This window comes from Orbicella faveolata, unplaced genomic scaffold (genome assembly GCF_042242905.1).
Source record: "Orbicella faveolata isolate gen_17 unplaced genomic scaffold, um_ofav_v1 contig_3, whole genome shotgun sequence".
Lineage (NCBI taxonomy): Eukaryota > Metazoa > Cnidaria > Anthozoa > Scleractinia > Merulinidae > Orbicella > Orbicella faveolata.
Window position 1 is genome coordinate 23708129 of NW_028301558.1, and position 18656 is coordinate 23726784.

The 18656-nt window shown below is 41.0% G+C and overlaps 1 protein-coding gene across 1 annotated transcript; it reads right to left on the minus strand.

The window, feature by feature from the left end:
* Positions 1 to 206: 206 nt before the first annotated feature.
* On the minus strand, positions 207 to 7036 carry LOC110047426 (uncharacterized). The gene is made up of 5 exons (XM_089298441.1): positions 6663 to 7036; positions 5889 to 6088; positions 2771 to 2894; positions 2173 to 2556; positions 207 to 1950 (listed from the first exon to the last, which is right to left on the minus strand). The coding sequence occupies exons 1-5, from the start codon at positions 6768 to 6770 to the stop codon at positions 1669 to 1671; spliced, it is 1098 nt and encodes a 365-aa protein (XP_089154567.1). The 5' UTR covers positions 6771 to 7036; the 3' UTR covers positions 207 to 1668.
* Between the last annotated feature and the right edge of the window lie 11620 nt (positions 7037 to 18656).

Sequence of the window (18656 nt, forward strand, 5' to 3'; positions counted from 1 at the left end):
GGACAGTTCCCATATCGAAAAAACATATCTCCAATTTTGTAAATGTTATTTAGAAGAGAGCGCAATATGGCATCCAATGTAGCATGTAGAGCTGAACTTTGTAGGTTTCCTCTTATTGTAGCTATCAATCAGAAAATAATCAATTACTCCTCATATCTTCAAAGTAAGGATAATTACTCTATTGTTAAACAAAGATCTTCGTCGCGTTGGTAAAAATATGTTTTATTCCAATATACTGGGTCTGTATTTTACAATTTACCTTGTTTTGACCTTATCTACCTACGCTAAAATCAAACATTATGTTAACCTAATCCAAAAAAGTATACTTTAATAAACTCGAATTTTTCAACAATTTTAAGAAAGGTTATACACCCTCCCCTTGTTTAGACCACACAAGCAAGCTAAGCGAAAGAAAAGAACTTGTGAAATTTAGGATAGGCAATCACAAACTAAGGATTGAAACTGGTAGATATGATCAAAATTCCATATTTGTGAATCTAATCAAATTGAAGATGAATCTCACATTCTTATGTATTGCATTGAATACTCTACTCTAAGAGATGGATTTTATAGAAGAATAGAAAATATCGTTCCAAATTATAAGCAATTATCTCCATTAGAAGCCACCGACGAACTTATGACCTCTGCAAATCATACATTAATATTGAACTAGCAAAATTCATTTCATCTTTACTTGATGTATGCAATATTCTTCTTTGAAATCAAACCAATGTAACTTGATTGCTATATCATAACACTATTTTAGTAGAATTCTACTTGCATATTAATGCAAATGCTGCAATCTGATTAGCTGAGCTACTCGTATACTATCAGCCATTAGTATCACCCAACTAGTGGACTAATGCAAATCCTGCATTTTGATTGGCTACGCTACTAGGGGACTATTAGTAATAGTCATCGAGTAGCGAAATTGGCGCCATCGAGCGTGACGCTTTCTTTCGTTTTATTCCCAAATAAATATTTTTTCAACTTGCTTTTGCTAACTTTATTATTACCTTTTCTGTCCGACTAGTTGGATGATACTAAAACAATTAGACCCTTCGCCCTCAAGGGCCACGGGTCAATAGCCCATTCGGCTTCGCCTCATGGGCTATTGACCCGTAGCCCTTGCGGGCTACGGGTCTAATTGTTAATTAGAATGCAGTAGCTGTCTGTCGTCCACGAAATGCGACGTTTTTATAGTTTTTTCGAAGTTTTGGAAGAAAGTTTGGATGTAAATGGATAATTAAATTCCTGAGAAGACTAAAAGAAGGAGATAAACGGATTCTTGACTTTAAAAACTTGAAATTATTGAAAAACCGGTGCGCGCGCGTAAACAACTGCAAATTTACCAAAGACGATTCAATACGTGCGATTTTGTTAAAGCGTAAAGTTCAATAATGCGTCGAAAAATATTTGGAAACCATTATTTGCGATAGTTGATTCGGCCTACGGCCTCATCAACTATCGCCTCATAGAAATCGAGAGCGGATAATCTAATTGTTAAATATGTTCATGAAAATCGTTACTGTTTCAGTTTAGTTTTAGTTTACAAAAGCTTTTGCAACACTGTATGTATTTATGATCATGCAAATAAAGCTAGTTGTTGTTGTTAGCGTTGAACTCGCCGGATTGTGTCTTTTTCGCTAGATGTAACAAATAACTCCATTATTTCACGTAGATAAAGGCCGTCTGTTGGTAATCTCCATAGCGTGAGTACATACTGAAGTGCAAACTACTTGTGGTAGACACCTGATTGTGACAGCCTTGCGGAGAGTTACAACTAGACACACCGATCCCTAAGGCGTAGTCATCCGGGTTACATCCATTAGGTGACCGAGGTAGACTGGTGTCACCGATGCAACCAATACGACAGATGTGGGTCCCAGGCTCCGTGTTGGGATTTGCCACCAAGTTACAAAGATTTCCCAAGTTAAGACCGCACCATTCCTTCAGAGAAGAAAACAAATTAATTCGCTATCGTCTGAAAAACAAATTCATACAAATTGCCTTTGTTTTCTTATCCAGTAAGAATAAATCATTTTTCAATTCTAAATGCAGAAGGTTTATTTTCCAAAGACTGGCGCGTTTCCAGCTACGTACAAATGAGACTTAAATTGCGTACGTAAAGAAATTCAGTTTAGGAATTAAAGTAATTATGGAATTTCTTACTGTTTTTAAATGCCCCAGGTCCAAGTGTTTTCCAAGCTTTTTCATCAGAGTCTCAAAAGTGTATTCCTCTTGCACTTCGATTGCGAACTGAGTACCAAAGAGCTGAGTAAGCGTCAGACCACGATTATGCGTAAAGGTTGCGCAGTCACTACGAGGACCGCTGTAACACACGCGTAAAACTTGATTTGCCACAGAAAACCAACCTGGGTTTTTCATGGATGATGTTTTGGTGAGGTCAGCGGCATCCCAAGGACTCACTACGTCCTCGTTGGCCCAAAGCGGACTAGTGGGCGAGAAATCTCCCGACATGCCTGCGATGCGTGCCACTAGAGTCCAGCCTTCGTTCTGTTCTTGGCATGTCGATTTGATTATTTCACAATGAGTCTGCAAGATAACAGATGTCAAATTTGATTTCCTTAATTTTACCAAATTAAGGTGGTTTAATAGTCTCTGTTGCACCTAAATGATAACATAATCGTTCATTAATTACTTCTCTTTTTTATCGTGATGGACAGTTTTAAGTGTAGACAAGATGCGTATCATGCCAGATGAAAATATACTTCGTATAAAGTCTACTCAGGAGTGCATCGCGACGTACCTGATAAGGTCTGCCGCGAGCAGCTTGGAGCCAAAAGACACCACTCTGAGCGCCTGGAACAGAATGTAAGACGTCATCGCAGGATTTTGCTGGGTTCTGAACGGAACCAAGACCGTCAGTAGGCCTAAGCAAAAGAACAATATTTCTACAATTTAGGCAACAGGCCATATTCGTATTCTCGGTATTGGACTGGAACTAGCTTGCAACTGAGACTAATGCGGAGAGTCTTTTCAAATGCAAATGACTCTAATCGCTTTTTAATGATATTCCCCCGCAAGAGCCTCAATTGCAAGCTAGTTCCAGTCCAACACCGAGAATACGAATATGGCCCATTAGCTGTTGTGGCAATAAATTAAACGAATACCAGAAATAAACTATCAAAGTTAGCATAAAAAACTAAATATAAGAAACGATTTGGAATACACGAGACAAGAAATATAAGCCATAGAAACCGACGTTTCGGTGAATTTAAGCCATCATCAAGGTTACATAATTAATGATAAAAATCAGTTTGTGAAGAGGCTAAGTTGACGCGAATTTGCATAAAAGAGTGCCAAGCTCAAACACAGTCTCAAGAAATTGAACCCTAGCTGACAGGAGTAAAACCAGTCGGCTAATTGCAAGCGTCACCGAGGAGTGGAACTCGGTTACCCCGTGAAATATCTCCCGCTATATAGTGAACAGAGCAGAACTTGTCCTAACCTTTCGGCCACGCTGCCTCCTCGTTGTGAGAGCAAGGTAATTACACAAAAAACGTTTCTACACGCGTCCGCGCTGGAAGTGAATTGAAGGACTTACAAAACCAATCTGGAAAATCCCCGACTTTCTGGAATTGCTACGTCCGAATCAGCTTGAGTGTGAACATCAAGTAAAAGTTGATATTGTGAATTTCATTCTACCTGGTTACCTTTCAGTAAGTTAGTCATAGAAAACTGGGTTTGGAGCAGGGTGGCGCGGTAAGCTCAATGGCTAATGATCGCAGCAAGAAATGGCAAGAGGCAAAGATTATACTACATAATATATAAAAAACTATACCTTCCTAACTTATTTCGAAGAGGCTTAAAAACAAATGACTTTGTCATAAGATTTTATTTACTTTATCTTTATTAATTTAAAAACAGAGTCCCCTGAACGCCGGAATTTTTCGATTCTCTGGTGTTCTTACGGACGAATGGTAAAAAAAATGGTAGGAATATTCACGTTCCTTGATTTATACGATATGTAAGTTATTTTGCTTCGGAATAACAATGTACATGTAACTGTGGACTCGCATAGTCAGGAAGGGCTTTTTTGGGGTCAATAGCACTGGAGAATAATTGCGAGGAGTCGTTAAAGTTTAAAATAAAATAAAATGAAATAACAATATTGCCGATATCCTGAAGTACTCTAAGTAAAAGTGTGGCCAGGGTCTTGTTGAAATGTCTAGCAGGTCCTAAATTGTGTAACTTTCAGTCTTCATGCTTTGAGAAAAGAGTAAATTCAAATTCGTTTAGTTTCACCAAGATATATGTAGCTGCAAGAACATTCCCGTCGTGCTAATATTGTTGCTAGAAAAAAAAAGACAAACAGCAGTCTCACGGTTAACACTAGAAAGTGTATTTGTACTTGTAACAAACGACGGTATAACAAAACTACCTGTGGCTTTTCGTGAAAATGATTTTTCTCTGAAAATCTATGGTTGCTGTGAATCTAAATAATATTAGATCTGTAGAGTGTAGCGTACTTAAGATACCACAATGAAAGTCAAATGCTTTTACAAGAACCTTTTATTAGGCAAGAAAATCATCGTGGTCTATACAACGATTCATTTCAACTCGAGGGGATTTGTTAGACTAGTAAGACGACAAAAACGAAAATATTTCAGCCTACTGTATTTACGTTTTGTCTATGTTGTAGATCTCCTATATGATCATGACAATGTTAAAAGTTCGTAACTGATTTAAAGTTATCAGGAAAAACACTTAAACAGTGTAGGAATTTTCCTTTCTTCCAGCAATTTCTTTAGCTAGCGAACTAATTCCTGGACAAATCTGCACGGAAAGGTTTCTTATCCTTGTCTAAATAATCAATAGTGAACCGAAAATCTTTGTTACACTTTACAACCAGATAGTACCAAACAAAACCAAAATCAGCGAGAGTGTTCAAATAATAAATGGCCCGCTTGTTGTTTGTCCGACAAAAGTTACACCGCTCACGAAGTTGTTTGTCTAAAAACATGGGCTAATATTGAAGAAAGTGATCTCCCAAAACGCGATCTACCGGGTTGCTGGGTAATTGTGACCTTGCTCCGGACAAACAGCAAAATGACCTTGTAGTTCGTTACAGTGGATATAACTGACTGTTAAATGCCCAGTCGTGGTCTTCCGCTAACTTATCAATTACGCCTTTTTTCGTCAAAGTGTATTTTAAACTAATCGCGATAAGTTATTGGCTGCTGTCCCCACTGCCACTTAACTCCGTGTGATCCCCAAGGTCACGTGCTTGTCCTGTAATGTGAACATGCGGGACTTCTCTGCAATGACAGCAGCACAATACCCAGTCATCATCAGGAATAGATAAAGTAAAACAATTGTTTAAGTTGTTAAAGCGTGCTGTTTGTCCGGTTCGGGAAGGATAACACAAAGCACAGTTACCCAGCCGACTAGTTGCACCTAGTTTGCTTAGCTTACTACCTGGCTTTGTAATATGAAGTTAGTTAGCTAAGATGTATTGATACACTCTTGACAACCCTCTAGCATAATTCCATGCTTCTTGCAAAGTTTCCAGCTACTCATTTATCCGATAAATCTGGTAGAAAGAGCTATACGCCCAAGAACGCAATTGATTTTAATTTTGATGGACGAAGTAATTATCACCAGATAACCTCTCAATGGTGGAGTAAACATATAGATTAGGTTAGACGGGCAAAAGAGAATAACCTCTGGTCCACCTGAGTCTGTGTTGAAGTTGAAAAGAGAGCGTAGAAGAAAATTTGCTGGGTTATCGATTTATTCGTTAGTTGATCAGGATATACTCAAACTGAAGTCATCAACTCTTCACCACTGGTAGGGAGTAACTTAGTAACCGCTCTCTGTAACACAAATCCTGGGGAACTGAGTCCGAGAATGGTTGTACTTACCCTCCTGTTGCTGGGCCTTGGGGCAAAGGTGGCGGAGACCCGGGACACGGGCTTTCAACGGGAGGTGATGTTGGCGGCAGTACGGACCCTCCACAGTTGCAAGGGGGACAGTCTCGCCCATCTCTTCCGTCTCTTCCAGGGAGACCCGGAGGCCCGGGAGGACCCGGCGGTCCAGCCCGAGCCGAAGGACAAAACAAAATCTGAAGAAAAACATGGAATCTTGATCTCACTAATTGAATTGTTACTATTGAATAAACTGTACGTATAAAGTGTCCTTACACTCAGTCTATGATTGATACTGAATAAACCGTATGTGTCCTTAAACTTCTATGATTGATATCAGAGAGAGCATGCAACCTGTGCCCTCGACTTTAAAGGAAAGCATATCGTCAGGTAATTTGAGAAAATAAGTAGAAGTAGTACAAGCTGTAAAATATCTTTCTGCTTAGCGGATGGGGTGAGATCAGCTAAGTAGCTAGCACTGTTTCAGCCTGCAATTCAGATAGTCCTAACAAAGAAACAGCTTTTTCGCCACTCGAGTTGATAAACATGAAAACAGTATTCCTAGTGAGAAAAGGTTCCATTTTAAGGCAGCAACGTTTCGTTCAATAACATAAAAAAAAACGATAACGAAAGTTAATAAACTTTATTTTTTCACTGTTGTTGAGGCTGTGAAATAAAGTATATTAAATCACGCAATACCTACGAAAATATAATGGGCAAGGAAAAAGACAACATTTAGATATTTTGTTCTAGTGTTCATCTATCGCCTACCTTTCCTGGATTTATGGTATACGATCTTCTGTGGTGTTGTCCATCTTGGGAAGCCAAAGAGATCACTACCACCGTTAAAAAGAGTAGTACTATTTTAACAAAACCCATTCTTTTCTTGCTTTTTTGAAAACTACGCGCGGCTTGCAAATGTGAACAGGTTACGGCTTAATTGTTTTGTTTTCACAACGAGAACAGATGAAGTGGCACGTTCATGGACTATTGTTGTTCATAGCTTGTGGTTTAAAGGTGGAGACCAATGGCAGCTGGAACAGGTGACGAATGTGCGGGTGGCCTTGACTGACATTGCTACAATCTTAACTCTCACAGGACTTTTTTCAGATTCTGTACCACATCTCTCAATTGATTTTCTGTTAAAATTCAAACAGGATGTGAATTAATTTTCCTCATTGTCTACAAAAAAATCTTTTTCGTCTTCCTTGAGACCAGTAGAAGCTAATAAAAGGAAAAGCGATCGGAGGCAATCATTATATTTCAAAATGAGTCTGTGTCGGTTTTTCCTCCCGTGATTTAGAAAATCTAAGTGGAGCCAACGGGAGATTTACAATAATGATAACGATAACGATGATAATGACAATGACAATGACAATGACAATGATAGACTACGAGTAGTCCCTTTTTCGCTTAGTCTGTCGAGCGTGACCGTAAATAAACCTGGAAGGAAAAATGGCCGCGCGAAATCCTGGAATCTAGAAACCGGGATTTCGCGCGGCCATTTTTAGGACAAATTACTATAGGCCAATTCGGAGTTTGACGAATTAGTACAAAAATTAGGTCTTTGGCTCTCGAGTTTAGAAGAGAGGTTTTAGATTTATGTTTCTTTTTTAAATGTCTAAAGGGCACACTGAATTTGACGTCCCATCGTATGTAAGCTTCGAATCATATAAGTACGATTTGAAAAATACAGAAGCCATACTTGGGTCGTTTTAGAACCACTCTGACGTCTTTAAATTCTCATTTTTTAATCGCATTGTGGATTTATGGAACGGCCTCCCTGTAGCCATCAGGTCAATTGATCAATTATCTATCATTGTTTAGTAAGAAAGTGAATCAGTTTTATATTAATAAATTTAACTTAAATAAGGAGAAAATTTTCTAGTTTTCTAATGACTTATTTTGGTTGCGATTCGTCTATATTAGTATTCTATGTATTTTATTTCTTATCTTATCTTGGCTTCCTGGAACCTTTTTGGCCATTCTTGAGGGCAAAACGCACCTGGCAGGGACCCAAAAGGACAAGATGCCACTGGGGCTGCATGTTTAGACCAAGGTTAAAGCAATTTGGCTTCCTGGAGCATTTTTGGCCTTGAGATCTCAGCGATTTCGAAAAAACATGCCCGCTAAGTTTTCGCCTGGATTATGATATAAGCTAATGCAGCCCCTGTTAAACTTGTTTACTCACTGGAAAGAAACAGAGACAGGGCTACGCACAACTTGATTTTAACCACCTTAGGGTTAATCTCTAAGAGCTTGGACGATATTTCCAAAACCAAGAGACCTCAAATTATTTCGTGAACACCTTGTCTTTAGTGAAATCGCCAAGCAAAAAAATAATCGAAAGCCTCGTTATGTGCATGATGGCAAAAATATAGCTAACTAAGACACTGGAAAGAACCAGAGACCGCGCTGCGGACATCTTGAGTTTGACCAACTTAGGCTTGATTTCCAAGAGCTTGGACAATATTTTCGAGTCCCAGTGACTTCCAAGTAACTCGCCGAGACCTTGTGCTTCAGTGGAATTAAAAAAAAGGAAAAATAATCAAAAGCTAGGTTATGTGCATAGTGGCCGACATATAGACACTGGAAAAAATGCAGACACCGGGCGGCTAAAACTTTGATTTTCACCAACTTAATATTGATTTCCAAAAACTTGGACAATATTTCCAATTCCCAGGGACTCTAAACTAACCGGTGATGACCTTGGTTTTCCCAGGCCCAGGGACTTTGAAATGACTGGGAAAAAACTTGTCCTCTACTGAGATCGACATGCGAAAAATAATTCAAAGCTTGGTTATGTCCATGGTGGCCGAAATTAGCTTACTTAAACAGTGGAAAGAAGCAGAGACCGGCTGACGCAAACCTTCATTTTGACCTACTTAGGCTTAATTTCCAAGAGCTTGGATGAAGTTTCCGAGTACCAGGGACTTCAAACTAACTCCTAACGACCTCGCTTTTCAGAGAAATTAAAAAGCAAAAAATAATCGAAAGCTTTCTTCTGTGCATGGTGGCGGAAATTTAGCCCCTGTTGGACTTACTCGGACATTGAAAAGAAGAAGAGACCGGGACTTGCAAACTTTGATTTTGACCTACTTAGGCTTGATTTCCAAAAGCTTGGACGATATTTCCGAGACCCAAAGACTTCAAACTATTTCTCTCTAACAGTGGTTATATTTCGGCCAGCATGCACATAACCAAGCTTTGGAATATTTTTCCATTGTCGATTTTACTAAAGGACAATGTCTTCTCGAGTTAGTTTAAAGTCCCTGAACCACGAAAATATCTTCTAAGGTCTTGGAAATCATCCCTAAGTAAGTCAAAATCAAAGTTTGTGCACCCCAGTCGCTGCTTATTTTCAGTGTCTGTGTAAGTTTAACAGGGGCTATATTCCGGCCAGACTGCTAATATAACCAAGCTTTCGATTATTTTTACCCCTCTCGTGATCTCACTAAGAGACAAAGTCTTCTCGAGTGAGTTTAGAGTCCCTGGGACTCTGATATATCGTCCAAACTCTTGGAAATCATGCCTAAGTAGGTTAAAATCATGGTGTGCGTAGCCCGGTCTCTGCTACTTTCCAGTGTTTACGTTTAAGGTGGCTGAACACAGTTTTCGCGCGTGCTTTTGCTGATGCAATTCAGCCGCGTACAAGGATTGGAAAAAACAAACATGCCGTCAATAGAGCGATCATTTTATTTACTCAACACCCGCACTATCTGTGCTATTTTTCTCTATAACTGAACGGAGTGTATTGATGGTCTTAGTATTTTATTACGAAGATATGTTAGAAAAGGTAACGATGCAAAGAACCCAGCAATTCTCAGCTTTTTCTTTGTTGCCGAAAGAACCCAGTTAAATGCAGCGCATACGTAGTAAGTCACAAAATTGCGATTGAATGAAAAATTGCACTCTCGGAAATACGCTTATTTCTCGAGAACCACTCATTAAAATTTCACGAAATTTGGCACGAAAATACTTTAGGAAATAAGTAACTGGAGTATTGAAAATAATTGAACTTTAACAAAGGAAATTCTAGATATTACAGTTAACCTTCAACAAGGCATAATTAAAGATCTCTTTGTTAAATTATTAGCAAAATGGTGTTAACTTGTGAGAATCGTTACAAGCTTGCTGCATGCAAATTGTAAAGAAAATCTAATGACTAGATTTTCTACAAATAAACAAAACCGATTTTAAAGGCCTGGTTATATTTGCTCGTGTTGCCATGGAAACGGCACATACGTCAGCTTAACCATCAAAAAACAAAAGTTTGTGTTGTTAACTTGCTTGCTGCCATTTTTGACGACCGAGGGATCCAGGGTTTTAGAGAAAAAAGTGAATGAAACACAGGTATCAAAAACTGTGTTCAGCCACCTTAAGTAAGTTTAACAGGGGCTATATTTCCGCCAGCATGCTCATAACCAAGCGTTCAATTATTTGTTCCCTGTCGATTTCACTAAAAATCAAGGTCTTCTCGAGTTAGTTTACAGTCCCTGGGACTCGAAAATATCGTCCAAGTTCTTGGAAATCAAGCCTAAGTAGGTCAAAGTCAAGGTCCGCGTAGTTCAATCTCAGCTACTTTCCGGTGTTTAGGGACCATTCGTTTTTTATAAGGTAGGGGGGCTGGTGGGATTTGGGGGGGGGGGGCATGCGAAAAAAAATGGCTTTCGAGGGGGGGCCATCCCAAAAAAATAAGGGAAAAAGGGGGGGTCACGTGAAATATTATAGTAAAACTTTAAAATGGCATAATGTTTGACTATCAAAAAAATTGCTATAGAATAAACATGAAGGCAGGATACAAATTTATATATTAAAAACTTTCCTTCTGCTTTAAAAAAACGTTTGGCGACAAAAAGCATTTGTAGCTACTGAAAAGAAGTATTTAACACTGTTATTTTCGAATGCAACTTTCACTGGCACTCATCATATGAGGATTATCCTTGGACTGAGTTGTGCGAAGATCTAACCAAGCTTAAAAAGCTACGTGTTCCAGAACTAAACAAGTACCTGAACCACCATGGGCTGAAGCAGCATTTGAAAAGCAGCAAGAGTGAGAAAGTAAAGGCAATTGTAAGACATTCATGCTTTCAGAAGAGTCCTCTCAGAGCTGGCCAACCAACACTGAGAAATGCCAGGACATTGACACAAAATGACAACAGGGCAAGTGCTGACAGCAGTGAAACGGATGAAAGTGACAATGATGAATATGACATTGATGCCATTGACTCTGGGGGAGAAGATGACTCAAGTGACGTCATTCTTGCATTCATCAATTCAGATGAGGAAGATGCCAATGAGAGGCCAAATGCCACACCCTCAGGGCGAGCCGTAACTAGGAGATCCGAAATTGACTTCTCTTTCTTTTGATTTGTTTTTCAAGCAACAGCTCTCTGTAGTATAGGGATTGTAAATATTGTCTTCATAGTGAGCACAATAACTTGAAGTAGGGGGATAATAGAGAAATATTAAAAAAGTTGAAATCTAAATATTGTTTGTTCATTTTTTTTTTGGCGGGGGGTCATCCCAAAAAATGACCGCTATAAGGGGGGGCCATGTGAAAAAATTGTTAAGCTGAGGGGGGGTCATGTGATTTTTAAATGGTGCTTCCCAAATCCCAACAGCCCCCCCTCCCTCATAAAAAATGAACGGTCCCTTAAGTGAGCTTAAAAGGGCCGTTATTTCGGCGAGCATGCTCAGAACCAAGCGTTCAATTATTTTACTCTGTCGATTTCACTGAAGGACAAGGTCTTCTCGAGCTAGTTTAAGGTCCTTGGGAGTCGGAAATATCGTCCAAACTCTTGGAAATCGAGTCTAAGTGGGTCAAAATCAAAGTGTGCGTAGCCCGGTCTGTGCAACTTTCCAGTGACTAAGTAAGTTTAACAGCAGCTATATTTCTGCCAGATTGCACATAACGAAGCTTGCGATTATTTTTCCTGTGTCAGTTTTACTGAAAAACAAGGTCTTCTCGAGTTAGTTTAGAGTCTCTAAGACTGGGAGTTATCGTCCCAAGTTCTTCGAAATCAAAGTGCGCGTAGGCCGGTCTCGGCGACTTTTTCAGTCAGTTTAAGTGGGTTTAACAGGGGCTATATCTCGGCCACCATCCTTATGAGCAAGCGTCCAACTATTTTTCCTCTGTCGATTTCACTGAAGAACAAAATCTTCTCGAGTTAGTTTAGAGTTCCTGGGAGTCTGCAATATCTTCCTAGTTCTCGGAAATCGATCCTATATAGGTCAAAATCAAGGTGCGCGTAGCCCGGTCTCGGCGACTTTTTCAGTCAGTTTAAGTGAGTTTAACAGGGGCTATATTTCGGCCAAACGGAGCGTTCAATTATTTTTCCCCTGTCAAATTCACTGAAAACCAAGGTATTCTCGAGGTTATTTAGAGTCCGTTGGACTCGGCAATGACGCCAAAGTTCTTGGAGATCCACCCTGAGCAGGTCAAAATCAAGGTGCGCATAGCCCGATCTCGGCGACTTTTTCAGTCAGTTTACGTCAGCTTATAAAGGGCTATATTTCGGCCAAACCGAGCGTTCAATTATTTTTCCCCTGTCTAATTAACTTAAAACCAAGGTCTTCTCGAATTAGTTTAGAGTCCCTGGGACTCGGCAATGTCTTGCAAGTTCTTCCGAAAATCGACAATAAGCAGGTGAAAATCAAGGTACGCATAGCCTGGTCTCGGCGACTTTTTCAATAAGCTCAAGTGAGTTCAACAGGGGCTATATTTCAGCCAGGAGGCTCGAAACCAAGCGTTCATTTATTTTTCCCCTGTCGATTTCATTGAAAACCAAGGTTATCACGAGTTAGTTAAGAGTCCCTGGAAATGGGAAATATCGTCCAAGTTCTTCAAAATCAAGCCTAAGTTGGTCAAAAGCAAGCTGCGCGTAAGCTGGTCTCAGCTACTTTTTCAGTGTTAAAGTAGGGCTATATTTCGGCCAGCAAACTTGAAACAGAGAGTGCAATTATTTTTGCCCTGGCAATTTCACTGAAAACCAAGGCCATCACGAGTTAGTTTAGAGTCCCTAGGACTGGGAAATATCGCCCTCGTTCTTGGAAATCAAGCGTAAGTTGGTCAAAATCAAGCTGCGCGTAAGCTGGTCTTGGCTACTTTTTCAGTGTTAAAATTAACTGGGGCTATATTTCGGCCAGCAGGTTCCAAACCGAGCGTGCAATTATTTTTCACCTGGCGATGTCACTGAAAACCAAAGTAACACAAGTTAGTTTAGAGTTCCAGGGACTGGGAAATATCGTCCAAGCACTTGGAAATCAAGCCTAAGTTGATCGTACGCGTAAGCCGGTCTCGGCTAGTTTTTCAGTATTGAAATTCAGTGGGGCTATATTTCGGCCAGCAAGCTCGAAACCGAGCGTGCAATTATTTTTCCCCTTGCGATTGCACTGAAAACCAAGGTCATCACCGGTTAGTTTAGAGTCCCTGGGAATTGGAAATATCGTCCAAGTTCTTGGAAATGAAGCCTAAGTTGGTCAAAATCAAGGTGCGCGTAAGCCGGTCTCGGCTATTTTCTCAGTGGGGCTTTATTTCGGCCAGAAAGCACGAAACCGAGCGTGCAAGTATTTTTCCCCTGGCGATTTCACTGAAACCCAAGGTGATCACGAGTTAGTGTAGAGTCTTTGGGACTGGGAAATATCGCCCAAGTTCTTAGAAATCAAGCTTAAATTGATCGAAATCAAGGTGCGAGTAAGCCGGTCTCGGCTCGAAACCGAGCGTGCAATTATTTTTCCCCTGGCGTTTGCATTGAAAACCAAGGTCCTCACCGATTAGTTTAGAGTCCCTGGGACAGGGAAATGTCGCCCAAGTTCTTGGATAACAACCCAAAGTTGGTCAAAATCACGTTTCACTTAGCCCGGTCTCTGGGACTTTCTGCTCAGTAAGTGAGTGAAACAGGGGCAATATTTTAACCAGACTGCTCATAACCAAGCGTTCAAAAATTGTACCTCTGTCCATTTCACTGAAAACCAAAGTCTTCTCGAATTAGTTTAGAGTGTCTGGGACTGCGAAATATCGCCCAAAATCTTAGAAGTCAACCCAAAACTGGTCAAAATCACGATGCGCGTAACCTCGTCTCGGCGGCTTTCTGCTCAACAGATGAGTTAAACAGGGGCTATATTTCGGCCAAACTGTTCATAACAAGCATTCAAAAAGTTTTCCTCTGTCTATTTAACTGAAAAACAAAATCAACCCAAAGTTTTAACACTCAGCATTCAAAGTTAGTGACTGGAAAGTCGCCGAGACCGGGGTACGCGCAACGTCTTTTTGACCAATTTTGGGTCGATTTCCAGGAACTTGGGCGATATTTCTGAGTCTCAGGGACTCTAAACTAATTCGAGAAAACCTTGGTTTTTAGTGAAATGGACAGAGGATAAATTTTTTGAACGCTTGGTTATGAGCAGTCTGGCCGAAACACAGCTCCTCTTTAACTTACCTAGTGACTAGAAAGTCTCCGCGACCGGGCTACGCGCAACGTGATTTTGACCAACTTTCGGTCGATTTCCAAGAACCTGGGCGATATTTCCGAGTCCCAGAGACTCTAAACTAATTCAAGAAGACTTTGGATTTCAGTGAAATGGACAGAGTGAAAATTTTTGAACGCGTGGTTATAAGTAGTTTAGCCGAGATATAGCCCCTCTTTAGCTTAAATAGTGACGAGAAAGTCGCCGAGACCGGGCTACGCGCAGCGTTATTTTGACCACCTTTGGGTCGATTTCCAGGAACTTGGACGATATTTCCGAGTCCCAGGAACTCTAAACTAATTCGGGAAGACTCTGATTTTCAGTGAGATGGACAGAGGAAAAACTTTTTAACGCTTGGTTATGAGCAGTCTGGCCGTAATAAAGCCTATCTTTCACTCACTTCGTAACTAGAAATTCGCCGAGACCGGGCTACGCGCAGCGTGATTTTGACCAACTTTGGGTCAATTTTCAGGAACGTGGGCGATATTTCCGAGTGCCAGGGACTCCAAACTAATTCTAGATGACTTTGGTTTTCAGTAAAATGGTGAGAGGGAAAATTTTTAAGCGCTTGGTTATGAGCAGTCTGGCCGAAATATTTTCAGAACCTTGGGCGATATTTCAAAGTCCCAGAGATTCTAAAGTAATTAAAAAAGACTTTGGTTTTCAGTGAGATAGACAGAGGAAAAATTTTTGAACGCTTGGTTATAAGCAGTCTGGCGGAAATATAGCCCGTCTAAATGGTGACGAGAAAGTCGCCGAGACCGCCGGGGCTACGCGCAACGTTATTTTGACCAACTTTGGGTCGATTTGCAGGAACTTGGGCGATATTTCTGAGTCCCAGAGACTCTAAACTAATTCGGTAAGACTGTGGTTTTTAGTGAGATGGACAGAGGAAAAATGTTTGAACGCTTGGTTATGAGCAGTCTGGGCAAAATATAGACCCTCTTTAAGTCACTTAGTGACTAGAAAGTCGCCGAGACCGGGCTACGTTCGTGATTTTGACCAACTTTGGCTCAGGTTTTAGACACTTGGCGATATTTCCGAGTCTCAGGGACTCTAATCTAATTCGAAAAGATTTTTGGTTTTCAGTGAAATGGACAGAGGAAAAATTTGTGAACGCTTGGTTGTACGCAGTCTGACCGAAATATAGCCCCTTTTCAACTCACTAAGTGACTAGAAGGTCGTCGAGACCGGGCTACCTGCAGCGTGACTTTGACCAACTTTGCGTTAATTGCCTAGAATTTGGGCGATATTTTGGAGTCCCAAGGACTGTAAACTAATAGGAAAAGACTTTGGTTTTCAGTGAAATGGACAAAGGAAAAATTTTTGAACGCTTGGTTATGAGCAGTCTGGCCGAAATATAGCGCCTCTTTAACTCAGTGACTAGAAAGTCGTGGAGAGCGGGCTACGCACTGCGTGATTTTGACCACCTTTGGGTCGATTTCCAGGAACTTGGGCGATATTTGCGAGTCCCAGGGACTCTAAACTAATTTGGGAAGACTTTGGTTTTCAGTGAAACGGACAGAGGTAAAATTTATGAACACTTGATTATGAGCAGTCTGGCCCAAATAGTAGCCCCTCTTTAATTCACTTACTAGAAAGTCGCTGAGACCAGGCTACGCGCAGCGTGATTTTGACCAATTTTGGGTCGATTTCCAGGAACTTGGGCGACATATCCGAGTCCCAGAAACTCTGAACTAATTCCAGAAGACTTCAGTTGTTAGTAAAATTGACGGAGGAGAAAGTTTTGAACGCTTGGTCATGAGCAGTCCGGCCGAAATATAGCCCGTTTTTAACTCACTTAGTGACTAGAAAGTTGCCGAGACCGTGCTCTGCGCAGTGTAATTTTGACCAACTTTGGGTCAATTTCCAGAAACTTGGGCGATATTTCCCAGCCCTAGGGACTCTGAACTAATTCGAGAAGACTTTAGTTTTCAGTAAAAGGAACAGAGGAAAACTTTTTTGAACGCTTGGTTATGAACCGTCTGGCCGAAATATGGCCCCTCGTTAGCTTACTTAGTGACTAGAAAGTCGCCGAGACCAGGCTACGCGGTTCGTGATTTTGACCAGCTTTGGGTCAATTTCCAGGAACTTGGGTGATATTTCCCAGCCCTAGGGACTCTACACTAATTCCAGAAGGCTTTGGTTTTCAGTGAAATAGACAGAGGAAACATTTTTGATCGCCTACTTATGAACAGTCTTGCCGAAATGTTAACTCACTTAGTGACTAGAAAGTCGCCGAGACCGGGCTACATGCAACGTGATTTAGATCAACTTTGGACCGATTTAAAGAAACTTGGGCGATATTTCCCAGCCTTAGAGACTCTAAACTATTTCGAGATGACTTTGGTTTTTAGGTAAATGGACAGAGGAAAATTCTTTAAACCCTTAGTTATGAGCAGTCTGGCAGAAATATTATATAACTCACTTAGTGACTACAAAGTCGCCGCGACCGGGCTACGCGCAGCTTGATTTTGACCAACTTTGGGTCGATTTCCAGGAACTTGGGCGATATTTCCCAGCCCTAGGAACTCTAAAATAATTCGAGAAGACTTTGGTTTTCAGTTAAATGAACAGAGGAAAAATTTCTAAAGGCTTGGTTATGAGGAGTCTGGCCGAAATATTAACTCACTTAGTGACTAGATAGTCGCCGAAACCGGGCTATGCGCAGCCTGATTTTCAACTAGTTTGGCTCGATTTCCAAGAACTTGGGCGATATTTCCCAGCCCTAGGAACTCTAAACTAATTCGAGAAGACTTTGGTTTCCAGTGAAATGGGCAGAGGAAAAATTTTTGAACGCTTACTCATCAGCAGTCTGGCCAAAATATAGCCCCTGTTTAACTCACTTAGTGACTAAAGAGTCGCCGAGACCGGGCTACGCGAAGCCTGATTTTCACCAACTTTGGATCGATTTTCAAGAAATTGGGCGATATTTCCTAGCCCTACAGACTCTAAACTAATTCGAGAAGACTTTGGTTTTCAGTTATATGGACAGAGAAAAAAAATTTTGAACCCTTACTTATCAGCAGTCTGGCCAAAATATAGGCCCTGTTTAATTCACTTAGTAACTAGAAAATGCCGAGGCCGGGCTACGCGCGGCCTGCATTTCAACGACTTTGGCTCGATTTCCGGGAACAGTGCAGTGAAATGAACAGAGGAAAAATAACTCAACGCTCGGTTTTGACCTTCTAGGCCAGAATACAGCCCTACTGAAAGAGTAGCCGGGACCGCCTTACGCGCAGCGTCATTTTGACCAACTTTGGCTCGATTTCCGGAACTTGGGGGTTATTTTCCAGTGCCAGTGACTTTAAACTAACTCCTGAAGGCCTTGGTTTTCAGTGAAATGGAGAAAGGAAAAATAAATGAACGCTCGGTTTCGAGCTTCTAGGTCGAAATATAGCCCCATTCTATTTTAAGACTGAAAGAGTAGCCAAGACCGCGATACGCGCATCGTAATTTTGACCAACTGTGGCTGGATTTCCCGGAACTTGGTGGAAATTTTCCAGTCCTAGGTACTCTAAACTAACTCGTGATGGCCTTGGTTTTAAGTAAAATGGACAGAGGAAAAATAATTGAACGCTCGGTTTCGAGCTTCTAAACCGAAATATACCCATACCTCATATTAACACTTAAGGAGTAGCCGAGACCGCCTTACGCGCGTCGTTCTTTTGACCAAGTTTGGGTCGATTTCCCGGAAGTGGGGGGATATTTCCCAGTCCCGGAAACTCTAAACTAACTCCTGATGGCTTTGGTATTTAGTGAAATGGACAGAGGAGAAATATTTCAACGTTCGGCTTTAAGCTTGTAGGCCAAAATATAGCCCCACTTCACGTTAAGAGTGAGAAAAAGTAGCCGAGTCCGCCTTACGCGCAGGGCGATTTTCAACAACTTTGGATGGATTTCCAGGAACTTGCGGGATATTTTCCAGTCCCGAGGACTCTAAAGTAACTCGTAACGGCCTTGATTTTCAGTGAAATGGACAGAGGAAAAATATTTGAACGCTCGGTTTCAAGCTTCTAGAGCGAAATATAGCCCCACTTCACTTTAAGAAAGAAAAAAGGTAGCGTAGACCGCCTTACGCGGAGGGCGCTTTTCAGAAACTTTGGGTTGATTTCCAGAAACTTGCGGGATATTTTGCAGTCCCGAGGACTCTATACTAACTCGGGATGGCCTTGGTTTTTAGTGAAATGGAGAGAGGAAAAATATTTGAACGCTCGGTTTCGAAAGATAGCCCCACTTCACTTTAAGAATTAGAAAAAGTAGCCGAGACCGCTTTACGCGCAGGGTGATTTTCAT